The 17,307-nt window shown below is 42.7% G+C and overlaps 1 protein-coding gene across 1 annotated transcript in view; it reads right to left on the bottom strand.

Moving 5' to 3' along the window:
- Positions 1-396: 396 nt before the first annotated feature.
- The window catches only part of DNAJA2 (DnaJ heat shock protein family (Hsp40) member A2), a 34,465-nt gene continuing 17,554 nt past the window's right edge, over positions 397-17,307 (bottom strand). Inside the window, exons 2-9 of the mRNA XM_073605801.1 lie at positions 14,952-15,011; positions 12,190-12,413; positions 10,648-10,728; positions 9,798-9,931; positions 7,403-7,599; positions 4,909-5,053; positions 4,672-4,799; positions 397-818 (exon numbers count right to left, since the gene is read on the bottom strand). Coding sequence (XP_073461902.1) covers positions 630-818; positions 4,672-4,799; positions 4,909-5,053; positions 7,403-7,599; positions 9,798-9,931; positions 10,648-10,728; positions 12,190-12,413; positions 14,952-15,011 — 1,158 coding nt within the window. The 3' untranslated portion in view covers positions 397-629. The remainder of the gene's footprint in view (positions 819-4,671; positions 4,800-4,908; positions 5,054-7,402; positions 7,600-9,797; positions 9,932-10,647; positions 10,729-12,189; positions 12,414-14,951; positions 15,012-17,307) is intronic.

Raw genomic sequence — 17,307 nt, 5'->3', positions numbered from 1 at the left:
TCATGTAAGTGCAGCCAAAAAATACACAGCTTCAGAGAGGGGGGGGGGGGAATAAAACAAAAAAACAAAACCACTTTTTTACATGTATGAAATAAAAACAGAAAACATAAAATCTACACAAGGGACAGGCAGCCTGCAGCACCCAGCAGCTGCTGAGGAACTCAAGATCTTGTTGATTCAGCATTCAACCTCAGAAGGATTACCTGTTGCCTGACCCTAATCTACACAGACTGGTAAAAAAAAAAAAAAAAGAAAAAAAAAAAAAAAATCAAGCAGTCGGTATGGAGAGCAGTAATTGAATCTCTTCTTCATTTAAAAAAAGGGATCTGGTTTATTTATTTATTTATTTTTTAAAGCTACAGAATGGTCGAAACTGCATGTAAGGTGTGTGGTTAGTATTAAATTATACACTCTGTAAATACTATAGAACCATTTTTGTTTTAAGTTACACATACAGCAACAGAGATGTCCCATATCAGGATTGTTTGGGCAAAAATTTTCAGCTGGGATGCAGGAGAAAAAAAAAAAAAAAAAAAACGAAAAAAAAAAAAAAAAAACAGGCAGAAAAAGAGAAAAACATAATTCAAAAAAGGTAATCCTTTTTGTTGTGCAACTTTGTAGAGAAAGGTTTACTGATGAGCACACTGTACTCCAGGCCCATGGTGGCTGCTTTCTTCATCTGAACTATCATTGTAGGCCTCACGCCTCTGCCCGGTTCCCGAGCCACGGGTGCTGTCAAATTCTTGAAGGTCTACTTCCTCTGCTTCTGAGGCAATTGTGGAGGATTCGGGTCTGGCAGGTAGGAGGTCTTCAAGTTCCTATAGAGAATGACAGCACAAAATTAGGTCACCCTGAAAGTTAACCAGCAGCCGAGCTATGGGTCGGGTCACTCACGCGTTTAACCACTTGCCTACTGGGCACTTATGCACCCTTTCCTGCCCAGGGCAATTTTCAGCTTTCAGTGCTGTTGCACTTTGACAGTTGCGCGGTCATGCTACTCTGAACCGAAATTACATTTTTATCTTTTTTTTTTTTTTTTTTGTGGCATTTAATTTCCACTGAGTTTTTTATTTTTTGCTAAACTAAAAAAATAAGTTTCATATTTTGTTATAAAATTTTGCAAACAGGTAATTTTTCTCCTTCACTGATTGGCACCGATAGCTGGGACTGGTGGGCACCGATTAGCAGCACTGACACCGCAAAGAAAAAAAAAAAAAAAAAGAGTCGGCAACCGCCTTCTGTTTACTTCGGTGATCAGCGGTCATTGGCTGACAGCTGATCATGTGGGTAAAGGGCCCACTGTGATTGCCCTTTACCCTGCTCTGCGATTAGCCGAGTCCCAAGGACTCGGCGACCACAGAGCAAGCGCGGGCGGCGCAAGAACAGGATGGCATACATGGACGCACTCCCGGCAAAGGAAGCCCACGCTGTAGCAGTCTTTCGGCTGTACCGCGGGCATCAAGAGGTTAACTATGAAGTAGTAAATAAGCTTTAAAACTGAACTCCAGGGAAGGAAGGGGGGAGCAAGAGAGAACACCACTCTCCCTTGCAGTGGAACTTCCCCCACACTGCAAGGGTTAAAGCGGTAGTAAAGTCCGCTTTGTGGTAAGCCTATAAGGCTTACCTGTAGGTAAAACGATCATCTCCTAAACGTGCACTGCTTAGAAGATATTCACCCTGGATACAGCTTGTGAAGTCACTATCGCGTGCGCTCTTTAGAGCATTGTGCCGGAGCTGAGGGCGTGACGTCATTGCGGCTCTGGCCACTCATACAGCCTGCGAACCAGAAAGACTGGGGGGGGGTGGGGGGGGGGGGAGAGAGATGGAAGCACTGTCATTGGTGACAGCGTGCTTCGTTCAAAGGTATTTCATAATGTGCTAGTAGGCAATGCCTACTAGCACATTATGCCATTGCCTTATAGGTTTTTTTTTTTTTTTAAACTGCCACGGTTCACTACCAATTTAAATACCAGTTTAGGTCTAGAAGGCCACAAACCAGTTTTACTTACTCTGGCAGCTGGCACTCTCCACTATGCTCCAGCTTGTGGACTGTCCCTGGGCGTCCTAATGCCCAAACCATGGCTGTGGGCTCTGCACTGCACTTGGTGTTAGAGGACCTGCGATTGGCCAAGCATAGGGGAGAAGAGACGGTGGGGACTTGTATTAAAGCAGTGGTCATCAACCCTGTCCTCAGGGCTCACTAACAGGCCAGGTTTGCAGATAACTGAAATACATCACAGGTGATATCAGTTGCTGCTCAGTGATTGCAGGATTCTAGTCTGCATCTCCCCCAAGGTAATACATAAAACTTGGCCTGTTAGCGGGCCCTGAGGACAGGGTTGATGACCACTGCCTTAAAGCCTGGAAGGAGCCTGGATGAGCAGAGGTTCAGGCAAGTAAAACAGCCTTTTTTATTTTGAAGAAACCCAAATCTAAATGAGCATTTAAGCTTCTTTCTGATTGAGCCCCTGACATCACTGTGCCTCCCTGCTTCCTCCAGAGAACATTGTCCACTTGAAATTTTAAAAAAATTTGCACGAGAACACAGTGCAGGAACAAATTCACATGGAATGAGGCACAGGGGAAGTCACCGCCACCTCCGTTCCTTCAGATGGCAGCCGATGACGTCACCGGCTGCAGAAGTAGTGAATATCTTCCAAATGGCACACATTTAGGAGTTATTCCTTGTACCTACGAGTATTTTTTTTAAGCTTACCTGTAGGTGCAAGTGAACAAGCAGTGTTTACTACCACTTAAAAGGCGAAGTCCAACTTTTGCAAAAAAAAAAAAAAAAAAAAAAAAAAAGTGTGCATTTACAATTTTTTTCCCCATTGAATCCCTGCAGTACATTGCAGCTACAGTGCCTTGAAACTTCCACATTTTGTCATGTTACAACCAAAAACATAAATGTATTTTATTGGAATTTTATGTGATAGACCAACGTATTTGTATTTAGCCCCCTTTACTCCGATACCCCTAACTAAAATCTAGTGGAACCAATTGCCTTCAGAAGTCACCTAATTAGTAAATAGAGTCCACCTGTGTGTAATTTAATCTCAGGATAAATGCAGCTGTCCTGTGAAGCCCTAAGAGGTTTGTCAGAGAACCTTAGTGAACAAACAGCATCATGAAGGCCAATGAACACACCAGACAGGTCAGGGATAAAGTTGTGGAGAAGTTTAAAGCAGGGTTAGGTTATAAAAAAAATATCCCAAGCTTTGAACATCTCATGGAGCTCTGTTCAATCCAACATCCGAAAATGGAAAGAGTATGGGACAACTGCGAACCTACCAAGACATGACCGTCCACCTAAACTGACAGGCCGGGCAAGGAGAACATTCAGAGAAGCAGCCAAGAGGCCCATGGTAACTCTGGAGGAGCTGCAGAGATCCACAGCTCAGGTGGGAGAATCTGTCCACAGGACAACTATTAGTCGTGCTCTCCACAAATCTGCCCTTTATGGAAGAGTGATAAGAAGAAAGACATTGGTGAAAGAAAGCCATAAGAAGTACCATTTGCAGTTTGTGAGAAGCTGTGGGGGGGGGGGGGGGGGGGGACGACACAGCAAACATGTGGAAGAAGGTGCTCTGGTCAGATGAGACTAAAACTTTTTGGCCTAAAAGCAAAATGCTACGTGTGGCGGAAAACTAAATACCGCACATCACCCTGAACACACCATCCGTGAAACATGGTGGTGGCAGCTTCATGTTGTGGGGATGGTTTTCTTCAGCAGGGACAGGGAAGCTGGTCAGAGTTGATGGGAAGATGGATGGAGCCAAATACAGGGCAATCTTAGAAGAAAATTGGTTAGTCTTTAAATGACTTGAGACTGGGGCGGAGATTCACCTTCCAGCAGGACGACCCTAAACATACAGCCAGAGCTACAATGGAATGATTTAGATCAAAGCATATTCATGTGTTAGAATGGTCCAGTCAAAGTCCAGACCTAAATCCAATTGAGAATCTGTGGCAAGACTTGAAAATTGCTGCTCACAGACGCTCTCCATCCAATCTGACAGAACTTGAGCTATTTTGCAAAGAAGAATTGGCAAAAATGTCCCTCTCTAGATGTGCAAAGCTGGTAGAGACATCCCCAAAAAGACTTGCAGCTGTAATTGCAGAGAAAGGCGGTTCTACAAAGTATTGACTTCAGGGGGGCTTAATACAAATGTACCCCACACTTCAGATTTTTTTTTTTGTAAAAAATGTTGAATCATTTATCATTTTCCTTCCACTTCACAATTAATGTGCCACTTTGTGTTGGTTTATCACATAAAATCCCAATGAAATGCATTTACCTTTTTGGTTGCAGCATGACAAAATGTGGAAAATGTCAAGGGGTGTGAATACTTTTTCAAGGCACAGGCTCTATCAATGGTTTCTCCCAGCAACTTATGTATGCTTCTGGGTTAGTTCCTCCAAACAGTTCACAAAGAGAACTGAGGTTTGGTGGAGATGCCTCATTTGCTGAACAGAGCTCAAGGTTAATGGAACACGGCTAATGCAAGAACTGCAACAGAGGGCCTCAAGATGGAAACTGAAGAAAAACGGAAAAAATGTGTGCAACCATACTCTTGATTCTCCTTTTCTGCGTTTAAGCCACAGAGGGAGAAAATGGAAGCATCGCCAACACTCATTAGATATTCGACAATTACAATGAAGACGACTCACTGTTAGTTTCTCTGGGTTGATCCAGTTGTTTTCTGGGAACTGGACATCAAATTTAATAAACAGATCTCCTTTTTCAAAGGGATTGCGATATTGTGGCATGCCTTCACCTCTGACAACGCGTACGGAGCCTGGCGAAAGAAGAGCATGTAAAGTTACATAGAGAAACACATAATATAGCCCTCAGCTAAAGAGCTGGTCATAAGAGGCCAGAATGGTTGTAGAAGCCCTATACTTTACCAGGCTCAATCACTTTTCCAGGAGGATATTTGACAACAATCTGACGGCTATCAAGGTGCTTGAACATGAACTGGAAACCACACAATGCTTCAACCAGACCGATCTTGTGTGTCATATGCAGGTCATTTCCCTCTCGTTGAAAGCTCTGTAAAACAAAATGTGGTTACATTAAAAAGAGTATTCTCAGGAACCTCTGACTGAAGCAGCTATTTATCCGCTAACAAGCTTGAACCTGCTCAGCTTTGCCGCAAGTGAATTCATTGCTCTGAAACCAGAACGCCAGCTTCCATCACAGACATATGAGGCAAGCATTTTGCTTCGAGTCCCTTTAAAGGGCAATCCTGCAGTTATTTTTTTTTTTATGAGTGGATATCAACACATCAAACCACCTTTTTACATCCTTTGGCAAGACCACCTGCCAAAGCCCAAAGCTAAGCAAGAGGATCTCTTTCATTGCTGCAATCTCATCATTGATGGTGCCATGTCAAGTGATATTTAGAATCATAGTGGAAATGCTTGATCTGTAAAGTGATAGTTGGGAGGGGAAGGTATGTAGGGAGACTCGTGTGTCAAACAGCTCGGGTTGGGAGTGCCTAAGCAAGTGATGTTCTCTAATGACCAAAAGAGAATGAGGCATGGCAATGACACATTTGTAGAACTATGTAGAAGTTTTAAACTATGAAGTCAGGGTATAGACCTACTTGCCCTTTAAATCCTTCATGACCAAGGGTATTTTACAGCTTTACATAGTGATGCTGATCTGCAGGTTGTAACTGCCTTTTAGTTATTATTTTCAAGCATTTCTAAAGCCTCAAGGTTTTTTTTCACATTAACCTCCCTGGCGGTATGATTATTTCGGATTTTAGGTGCTGAAAGCGGTACAATTATTTTGCATGGAAATTTGGCATTTTATATTGTAGGTCTGTAATTCTTAACAATAACACACTTAAATCTGTCCAAACAAGAGTCTAGTAGATATCCTGGGTTTGATAAAGTTTGAAACACAAAAACAAATTATAATATAATAAATAAAAATAAATTAAAAAAAAAAAAAAATTAATAAAATAAATTTCCCCACGATTCACTATCGCTCAATTCTGCAAGTGTTCTAATTTACTATCGCTGTTTTTGATGTCGCCACTTTTGATGTAAAGGGACACTTTTTGGTTGCTATGGACAATCTCCAGTTTCCAGGCAGAAAGAAGAGTATATATAACATAAAACTGCATGCAGGGCATAGGACAAAGCACTGGGGACAAAAGGGATGTGAAATAATTTCACACAGTACTGTAATCTGTAAGATTACAGTACTGTATGTGTTATGATTTTACACTTTTTTGAATTTGCCGCCAGGCTCCGCCCCCTGCGTCGCGACGCTCGCAGGGAACGGAGCCTGGCACATAGAGGCTTCGGAGGAGGACGGAGCCCGCAGACACAGCGGGGGACATCGCAGGATCCTGGGGACAAGGTAAGTAAAGCCACACCAGGATCCTGCGATGTAATCCCGAGTGTGGCTCGGGGTTACCGCAAATGGTCCTGAATTTTAACCCCGAGCCACACTCGGGAAAACCGCCAGGGAGGTTAATGCATTCAAGGTAAAAAAAAACCTGTGCTGCAGCTCCCCTCTGACCCCCCTTCTTACCTTATCCCGATATGATCCAGTGATGTGCACGAATGCATTGGCTGCTGTCTCTCTCCTGTTTGGACAGATTGATAGCAGCAGGAGCCATTGGCTCCCACTGCTGTCAATCAAATCCTGTGACACGGGAGCGGGGCCAAGTTCTGCTGTCTTTGTCAATAGATACAGCAGTGGGACACAGGAGCAAGCATGCACAGGTGCCCCCAGGGAAAGCGGCTTTCTGCGGGGGCACCCATTGAAGATGAGGGGCCTGGAGCGCTGACGGGGGACCCCAGATGACGATCGGGCTGCTCTGTGCAAAACCATTGCACAGAGCAGGTAAGTATAGACATTTTTTTTTTTGTCTAAATAAAAATATCAAAGGTTTACAACCCCTTTAAGCTAAAGTAGTATTACATACTAAAACTCCAATGTCTGCCCAAAGAGAATGCAAATCTAAAATTTAGTGGACCCCAATTAAAACCTGGAAGTTGCAATTGGAAACTTCTAAAAAAAAAGCAAAGCTTCCCAGCTATCAAGCTGACTTAATGTCTTTGACCTGAAACAAGTAAACAGTTCAAGAGTTCCAGGTGAGTGGCTGAGAAAATACCGAAATCAGAAGATCAACATTAAAACCAAAACAAACAAACAATGAAATAGCTTCTCTCTACACAAATCAGAAGTACCCTCTCCTTTTTTTTTTTTATCTCCACAGTGATATTCAGCCAATCAAAATCCTACAATCCAGTGACAGTCACCATACCCTAAAGAGATGATAGGCTGGAGCTTTGTTTTTCTGCTTCACAACACAAAACTACCTGCTGCTTATATAAAGTTTGTTCAATTTGGTTTAAGTTAATTAGCCCATTTACACACCTCATGTTCTTTCTCTTGTAGAACCAGCACAATGTCTCCAGGCTCCACTCCCGGGGCCTGGTCTGCCTCTCCAGCGAATGTGATTCTCTGTCCGTGTTTCATGCCTTTGTCCACGTGAACCTCTAGGATTTTCACTTCTTTGATGACTTTTTTGCCTTCACATTTTTTACAGCGATCTTTTTCGTTAATTACTTCCCCTGAAAGAAAACCACAGGACATTGGGACATAAGGATGGAAAAATATTTTACTTTCAATATTTTTTTATTAAATTATGGTTGCCAAACTGGAAGAAAACTTGTCAAGGAGATCTAAATACAAAAAAAATTAAAAAAAATAAAGCACTGGTGAAACAAAAGCAAAAAGGGCTTCAAGTGTTTAAATAGAAAAGCTAATAAAACTTTTAAAAGTGCAAGAGTGATCATCTAGGGAGGTTAATGCATTGGTTAGGTCTAATCAAGAGCAACTGAAGCTCTTGATTAGACCTAACCAACAGAGCCAAGTGCAAGGAAGAGGCAGAAAGAACAAAAAGGAAAAAATGGAAAAGAAAGAAAAGAATAGAAAGGTAGAAAAATAGCAGATCCCAAGGAGAAAGATAGAGGAGTGGAAAACTCTATGGTTCTGGAGACCCTATAATTCAATACGCATATATCATGCCCAGGGACTCCAGAACTTCTGCGAAACGTTTATGAGAATCTTGGAAATGTTAGCTAGCTGTTCATGAAGTATTATCCAGGAGACTTTTTGCTGTACCTGAGATACTGCAACTGAAGCCTCCTTTCAATGTCTAGCAAATGTTAGCTTGATCGCCAGAAGGATCAAAAATGTCGGGCTTGTGGAATGGAAACTCCACACACCCATCTAAGGAGGGCAAATACCTTATACAGTAAGTGGGGACATCCCTACCACACATGGCACATTGATCCTTGCATATGACAACACCGGAAACATAACGAAGATGAGCATGGATATATTTTCAACAAGTGAGTGGGGACCATATACCATTGAGTTATTACTTTAAGGCCCTTTTTACACGGGCGCCTCCGCTAATCCCCGATGAACAGGCAGATGACAGGTCCTGTCCGCTCTGCTGTGCAGAATGGACACAGACAGTCTTGCTCTACTCTATGGGGAAATCGGGTGAAAACGGACCACCTGCCTGTTTACCTCCGATCCGCCAGATGGATTTGCAGGAAGGATCGAATAGCGGCAGGTGTCAGCGGACATCCATCACTCCATAGAGGAGACTGCACGGTTCGACCTGGTCCGCCTGCAAAACTGACAGGCAGACCTGATCGGAAAGCCCACGTGAAAAGGACCCGAACATTGGCCTCAAATCAGTGATGCATTTAGAATGCCCTTGTAGGACCCTCTGGAAACAAGAATGCCATGTCTCCAAGTCCTTGTCGGAGTCCAAATCGGTGTCCCAGTCTTTAATATGTTATAACTAATATAACATATCGAATAAGAGGAAGTAAAATCCCCCTCTGACCCGCATCCCGGGTACACCATTTCTCATAGGGGCAAAAATATTTTATATGCAGTGCACATCACTGGCTGACTTCTCACAAGCAACTTTCTGCAGGCAGCACATATTATTCAGTATATGCAATGCTAATGACGATTTTCAGAGACTGTTAACCTATTGCAAGATATAGTCAGAATGAGGACGTGCTTCAGTTGTGGTTGAAGATTGTAGATAGGCTGCAGGAGATTTGTTACATCAGACAGCTAGAGATCGCTGCGCTTCCACCCTCTTTAGGCCTTATGCACACAGGGCGTATGGCCATCCCTCCCAGACGCCTTTCCTGCCGGCCATAGCGTTTTGGCTGAAAAAGCACTTGAGGCGTGTAAACGCATTTAGGCACATGAATCGCTTGGGCATTAATTCATTTGATTGGACATAACTTATTCTGCCACTGAAATGAATTACCTCTTGACGCGCCTAGCGCCAACATGGATTTAGATGTGTCAAGTGTTTTTTTTTGCCAAAAACGCTGCTGCTTCTGGATGTGCTGGCAGTGAGTTTTTTTCTGTCTCTAAATGCTTATGTGCATGGACACATAGGCTAACATGCAGGGAAAGAAAAAAAAAAAAAAAACACGCCAGTCTGCATGAGGCCTTACAATTGAATGGTCCCAGTACTGGGTCCAGGGGCCCCTTGGGCTGTGAGTTGAGCACCAGGGAGAGAGAAAGAAAGAGAAAGAACATAGCAAGGTTCAGGGACTTGCAACCCCTTGAAAAATCAGGGTTTGGAGTAAGTTTACAACTTTTAGCAACTGTACCCATACCCAATCCACTCTGAATAGTTTAAAGATATGGCAGCAGCTGTCTCAAACATGGCACAGTGTTCTTTACCCACAGATAGTACAGGTTCAAATTACACAAGGAGTTTTACCTTCCCCATTGCAGTCAGAACAGACTGACTGCATCTGCTGCACCATCCCTGGAGCCAGCTGTCTGATCATTACACGCACACCTCGGCCTCTGCAGGCTGTACATTTCTGAACTGCTCCACTCTTACCACCTTGTCTGAAAGGGAACAGAAATACAAAAAGCATTAGAGTAGAGAAAGAGCTAAAAACTACACAGATACAAGCAAACCATTAAGGCAATTTATGGCCCTGGTGTCTAATATACAGTGCTTGCAATTGAAGTTAATCTACTGGTATACCATCAGAGATTTGACCATGCTGGGGGTGTGGGTTTGTAAACACCTATTGTTTCTTTTGAATTGATGGTCTATTTATGCCAATGGTTTCAAATGTTCTGTTCTAATACCACTACTAAGTACACTATGCATGTTCATTTTGGTTGTGTATTATGTATATGTTTTTAACTCTTTACCCATTTTTTGCTTTATGTACCATGTTATCAATAAAATATATTTTTATATCCCCCACTGTCCATGTTGCCTTTAAAGTCCAACCTTTGTGGCTATCTTATGCCTAATTTCTTCTTTCGTATTTGCCCAATTCAGCCAAATCAAGTTTTGTTATGGGAAATCTTGTAACCAGAACAGACGGCACCAGCTAATGTCTATTAAGAGCACTAACATCCCTACAGCAAATATATGCTGCACACCTGGTTATCAAAAAAAAAAAAAAAAAAAGGGAAAGCAAGGGTTGCTCATCAGTTGGGCTCGGTCTGTTACCATCTGATGGCAAATTTAATATGAGATTATTAAAAAACAGCAAATGTGGATTCTTTAGAACAAAACAAAGCAAGACAGAAAAATACACACTCACCCGCTACAGGAACTACACAGCACATTCTTGCTTAGCTGAAGTTTAGTTGTCTTTCCATTGTACAAGTCTTCTAAAGTTACTCTAGAAAAACAAAGAACATGTTAGTAGACCACAGGACAATATTGGCTGCAGCTAACCATCACAAATGGTCTTTATTTTAAAAAGGGTAAGAGAAGCAAATCTGCACTGGTTCCCAGGATCCTTGTTTCATCAACTTGCTGATTAGAGGTCATGGATCACAGCAGTTCACCGCTCTATACAGGAAGCAGAGTTGGAAATGCAATGTGCGAACATGGTCACTCGCTTGTTCATATATCATCACCTGGTACAATGTTTGTACAGCAGAAGGCGACCCATAAATAAGCCTCACAACTAAAAATAAAAAAAATGTCAACAAGGTGTTTGCAGTGTTAACCGCTTGCCAACCGTATAACATATATGGCGGCAAGGCGGCTCTCCTGCGCCAGATCACGTACTATTTATGTGATCTGGCACCTCCGGGTAAAGGGGGCACGCACGCGCCACCGACGGCCCAACTGTGCCTTGGTAATACACAGCAGATGCCGATCAGCGGGTGGCGGCCAATGGATGACCGCCGGCATGCGCCGATCATCGAGAAGACACACAGAACAGGGATGTAAACGTGGCCGAGCCCTGTCCTGTCAGCGGGGAGTAATGGATTTTCTCTTCCCGCAAAGCAGGGAATAAAATCCATTACTTCCCTTAGTAAAAGCACCTCCCACAGTACACCAAAACTCTGGTTAGGCACACAGTGTTAAAGTGGTTGTTAACCCACTTGTAAATTTTGTAATCCCCTCTGTACCATAACAAGTGGCCCTGTGTCTGTGTAATGTAAGAAATCTGCCGATCTGTACTTATAGGAGTTCGGCTCCTGGCGCTCAGCACACTTGTCAGCCATGTTCTCTCTCCGGCTCAGATCCAGTGAGCGGGGCCGAGCACTCCCGCTGAGGTCAGCCGGGGAGGCAGGGAAGAGAGGAGAGAGCCGACAGCTGAGCGCCGGGAGCCGCGCTTATATTAGGTACAGATCAGAAGAAAAATTGTTATAATTTTTTCTTTGTAGCGCAAAAAATAATAAAATCGCAGTGATAATCAAATACCACCAAAAGAAAGCTCTATCTGTGGTGAAAAAGGACATACATTTTATTTGTGTACAGCGCTGCATGACCGTGCAATTGTCAGTTAAAGTAATGCAGTGCCGTATCGCAAAAAAATGGCCGGGTCATGATGGCCCAGATTTTGGAGCTGCTAACGGACATTTGAAGAAGGAAGACCCCAAGTTTCTGGGTTTCCAGGGTATTCTGGAAGATAGCTAAAGTGTACAAATACCCGGTAGCCAGTATTTTAATTCTGCTATTAGTTTGGAAACCAATAAAGACATTTACTAAAAACTCTTCTCATCCATAACAGCTCAGCAAAATGAAGGTGTTCAAATTTTCCAGTCACACGAAAAATACTGGAGGTTATAACTGAAAAGGCAAGGAAGATGGATAGCACAAAGACATCACATAAAGGTCTGCTCACTTGAGTGGGTGCATCATGTCCTCTCCTCTCCTTCTACCATTGCGACTTCGGCTCTGTCCACCCATAAACCCAAAGAGGCCCCCGCCAAAGATATGTGAAAAGATGTCATCCATGCCGCTACCACCTCCACTCCCTTCCCGCAGTCCCTGCTCTCCATACCGGTCGTACAGTTCTTTCTTCTCTGGGTTGGACAGGACTTCATAAGCAAAGCTTATCTCTTTAAACTGAAATTTCAAAAAAAGAATCATGCAATCACAGGATATTTTTACAAAAAAATAAGAAAATGTAGCCAAAAAAAAAATAAAATAAATAAAAAACCCACACAAGATGCAATCTTCTTTACACTGTACGATTAACAGAAACCAATATTCTTAAACTATACGAAAAAGTCTGCCTGTTACTTTTGAGGAACGTACTACAGCATATCAAACAAAAAAACAAACCAAATCTGTTCAAAGAATAACTCTTGCAAAGCTTTTGAGTTTTGGATAAAATGGGTAATGGTTAAAGTGATTGTAAAGGCAGAAGATTTTTTATCTTGATGCATATGCATCAAGATAAAAAATCTTGTGTACAGCAGCCCCCCCAATACTTACCCGAGCCCTATCTAGATCCAGTGCTGTTTCACAAGAGCCTTGGCTGTTCGGGAACTCTCCCTCTTCATTGGCTGAGACAGCAGGCGCCATTGGCTCCCACTGCTGTCAAAGTCGAGAGAGAGAGAGAGAGAGAGAGAGAGAGAGAGAGAGAGAGAGAGAGAGAGAGAGAGAGAGAGAGAGAGAGAGAGAGAGAGAGAGAGAGAGAGAGAGAGAGAGAGAGAGAGAGAGAGAGAGAGAGAGAGAGAGAGAGAGAGAGAGAGAGAGAGAGAGAGAGACGAGCTGCAGCTCTGTTTGAACGGACACAGAGCAGCGGCTCGGCTGCCCCCATAGCAAGCTGCTTGCTGTGGGGGCACTAGCAGGGACCTGAGAAGAGGAGGATCTAGGCTGCTCTGTGCAAAACCACTGCACAAAGCAAGTACAAAAAAAAAACAAAACAAAAACTTTAGTATCACTTTAAATCTGACCTCCGGCCTTCAGTATTGCACAGCTGTAGAAACTCTTCTGTACTGAATGCGCTTATCGAGATTTCACTGCATACTGTGACAAGTCAGATAAAGGTAGGGCTGGGAGATTTTCTCTAACAAAAAAAAAAAACAAAAACACTGCGATTTTCCTAAAAAAAAAAAAAAAAACCAGATTCACGATTTGAATCAAGTTTTTTTTTTTTTGTGGACACCGCGCTGGTCCTGAGGAGCTGTGGGCAGGAGTTTTTAGGCGAGGCCGCGGCTTCGTCCTAGTCCGCGGCGTCCGGCCTCGCGAAATAGGCCGAAGCCGCGGCCTCTCCTAAAAACTCCTGCCCGCAGCTCCTCGGGACCGGCGCGGTTAAAAAAAAAAAAAAAATCGATTTGCTTAAATTATGAATCGATTTGACCTCTCAACTCGATTCAGGATTTAAATAGATTTTTTCCCCAGCCCTAGATAAAGGCCCTCTCCTCTTCTGGCCTGATGTCGTGCAGCATCATTGGTTACTTCCTTGCCAGCCTTACTGTCCCTGGCCCGCCCCTTTTTATTCATTGGATTTCCGTTCTTTCAATCAAGGAGCCAAAGCATCACATGTGGATGTAATCTAATGCAGTGGTTCTCAACATCAGTCCTCAAGTACCCCCAACGGGCCATGTTTTGGGAACTACCCCTAGATAAAATAGCTTGCATCAATACAAAATCATTGATATAGATTTAAAGCAGCTGTGCAAAGTAAAGGAAAACCTTAAAAAAAGGGCCCATTGGGGTCGAGGACGGAAGTTGAGAACCACTGACCTAGAGCAGCATGTAAATATCCTCCCATCAAGGTATGTTAATATTTGCATAACACACATGGTCCCCCTTGCACCAACCTGTGCTTAGCACTAAAACACCAACTGTGTACACAGCAACTCCAAATGTCCAAAGGGTTCAATGGAACTGAGGAGCAGGGTAGTACTGTTGAGAACCACAGGAGTGAAAAAAATAAAATAAAATTAGGAACTGGTAAATCCAGTGAGGCACCTTTTATGAAAAAGAAAGCAGCAGCTGGATATTAGAGAAATCTTGATATAAAGAATGCCCCGTCCTCTTCCTGCTGCTGAACTCCCTACACAACATGGGACATCCTTCATTACAGCTAATGATTCACTAAAGTAGTAAAGGTTTTTATTTTATGGTTAAACTTCAGCCTTAAGAGTTGTAAAGTCTCAAGGTTTTATACCTGTCTGTGTCAATGAACGCAGCAGCGGGACGCGTAAGTGCGCCTGCACGGGTGCCCCCAGGGAATGCGGGTCTCTGTGGGGGCACCCGATGAAGAGGAGTCAGGAGCACCGACATGACACCCCAGAAGAGGGGCTGCTCTGTGCAAAACCCTTGCACAGAGCAGGTAAATATAACATGTTTGTTTTTTTTTTTTTTTTTTTAAAACAAACAAACCTTTACAATCACTTTAAATCCTTCTAGCAAGGGTTCAGTTAGGTAAGGTTTATCAGCCACTGTCATTCTCCAATTAGCCTGTATATTTGATGGCATCACAAAAAACACACAATGGGATTTCTTTAACTGAAGCTGCTAATTGTGCGCTCCATTATTTATGAGCTCATCAGACACCAGTTCATTTCTCTCCATCGGATTCGCTGACATCTCGCCAAGTTTCTCCCTTTCTATCAACAGTTTTGGTGTAAGCCGAGGGTCAGTGCTTACCTTATCTCCAGCATTTGGGTTCTTATCTGGATGATATTCCTTGGCCAGCTTGCGATAAGCCTGTGGTGGAGGAGAAAGTCAGAGCATTAGCATGTAACAAATTTTAATATGATCGTAAGTAAACAAAATGACAGTTAGGCCGGCCATAGTAGGTTCGATCGTCGGCCGGTTAAGCAGGGACCAAATGATATCTGAACCAGCCATTTGATTTGATCAACTTGGGTACAACCAGCATGTCTAATTTTTCTACATACGGTTACTGCCAGGGGCTGCTGCTGCTAGCAGTAACCATTGTATTCTGCCAGCTGAGAATGATCCCCACGCCCCACCCCAGCAGAACACAATAGCGCTATGGGAGGCATGCCCATCAATACTGACTGTATTGATGGGGGATTCAAGCTATTTTCTTTCCTTCCACCCGTGGATACCACCCATATCTCCACTTTATGCTGTTGTGACCCCCCCCCTGCGTGGGTGACCAGCTGTTTTGTACTCCCAAAATCTTTAAAAAAATGTTTTTAATTATTGTACCGAAAAAAATGGCAGTGACCACCATTATCCTATTCTGCAGTCCACTCCAGAAGATCCCCCCCCCCTCTCTTTTGGTGGTTTTTAATCACCTCTGGGTTTTTTATTTTTTACGCTAGAGGCGAAGATAAAAAAAAAAAAAAAAAAAAAAAAAAAAGAATTTTGAAAAATTTTTTTTTTTACTTTCTGCTAAAAAAAAAAAAAAAAAAAAAAAAAAAAAAAAAGTTTTTTTTTTTAAAATTAAGCTTCTCCATAAATTTAGGCCAATATGTATTCTGCTACATCTGGTAAAAAAACAAAACAAAAAAAAAAAAACAAGCGTATATTGATTGGTTCATGCGAACGTTATAGCGTCTACAAACTATGGTATATATACTTGAATTTTTTTTTTTTTTTTTTTTTTTTTACTAGTAATGGCGGGGATCAGCAACTTATAGCAGGACTGCGCTACTGCAGTGGAGAATCTGACGCTTTGTGAGAACCAGTGACACTAATACAGTGATCAGTGCTAAAAATATACACTGTAGCAATGACACTGGCAGGGAAGGGGGTTTAACATCTAGGGCACTCAAAGGGTTAACTGTGTGCCTAGCCAGTGTTTTGGTGTATACTGTGTGCAGTTTTTACTGGGGGAAGAAATGTATTCTAGCCCCTGCTTTGCAGGAACACAGAAGCCATCCCTTCCCCCCTATCAAAATGACAATCTCCTTTATTTACATAGGCAGATCGCCATTCTGTGTTCTTTACTGATGATCAGCAGGTGCCTGAGGACACTAATTAATAAGTCCCTGGCACCCGCTGATTGGTTTCTACTGTAAATATTCACAGGAGAAGCAGCGCACACTTCCTGCTGGATGCTGTATATACATATGCACACATACATACATATATATACACATATATATACATATATATATATATATATATATATATATATATATATATATATATATATATATATATATATATATATATATACACACACACACACACACACACATACATACACAGTGGATATAAATCAATGATAAAAAAAAAAGTTTTGGATTTAAAAATCTATTTTAATTTTTAGCAAATTTATTTTAATAAAATGCTTTTGGAGTAAAAAGATAGTTTTCTATTTAAGATACCTTAATTTATTCAGCATGAAATGGAGCTTACCGTATTTTTCGCTCCATAAGACGCACTTTTTTCCTCCCAAAAAACAGGGGGAAGTGTCTGTGCGTCTTATAGAGTGAATACTGACCAGCAGAGCCGCTGATAGGGGGATCTTTCAGCAGCAGAACGATCCCCCTGTGCATCTTCCTGCCCCAGCTAAATCCTCTTTCTCCCCTGCCTTCAGCTGCTAGATGGAGTGAAAACAAAAAGGTATTGTTCTTTAATTAACACAACAGGATCGAGCGGACATTGTTATGTAAATGAGGTTGGCCGCCGCGCTTCATATGCAAATTACACCCCCTCCTCTGCATGCCGCCCACCTAGAAGATGTAAACAGCATACAGTACAGGTGGGCATGTAGAGGTAATCAAAGAGGGTGGTTTGAGGTGCAGAGATGTGCAGAGGTGAATGGGAAGGAGGGGTTGGAGTGCAGAGGTGAATGGGAAGGAGGGGTTGGAGTGCAGAGGTGAATGGGAAGGAGGGGTTGGAGTGCAGAGGTGAATGGGAAGGAGGGGTTGGAGTGCAGAGGTGAATGGGAAGGAGGGGTTGGAGTGCAGAGGTTAGCAGATGATGAGTTAGAGGGGCACAGTTGTACTGAGAGGGAGATCAGAATGTAGAGATTAGTAGAGAGATGGGGGGGGTTACTGTAAATACATCTGTTACATCACTG

Source organism: Aquarana catesbeiana, linkage group LG11 (genome assembly GCF_042186555.1).
Source record: "Aquarana catesbeiana isolate 2022-GZ linkage group LG11, ASM4218655v1, whole genome shotgun sequence".
NCBI lineage: Eukaryota > Metazoa > Chordata > Amphibia > Anura > Ranidae > Aquarana > Aquarana catesbeiana.
Note: the sequence above shows the minus strand (reverse complement) of the source record. Positions and strands in the feature narration are given on the sequence as shown.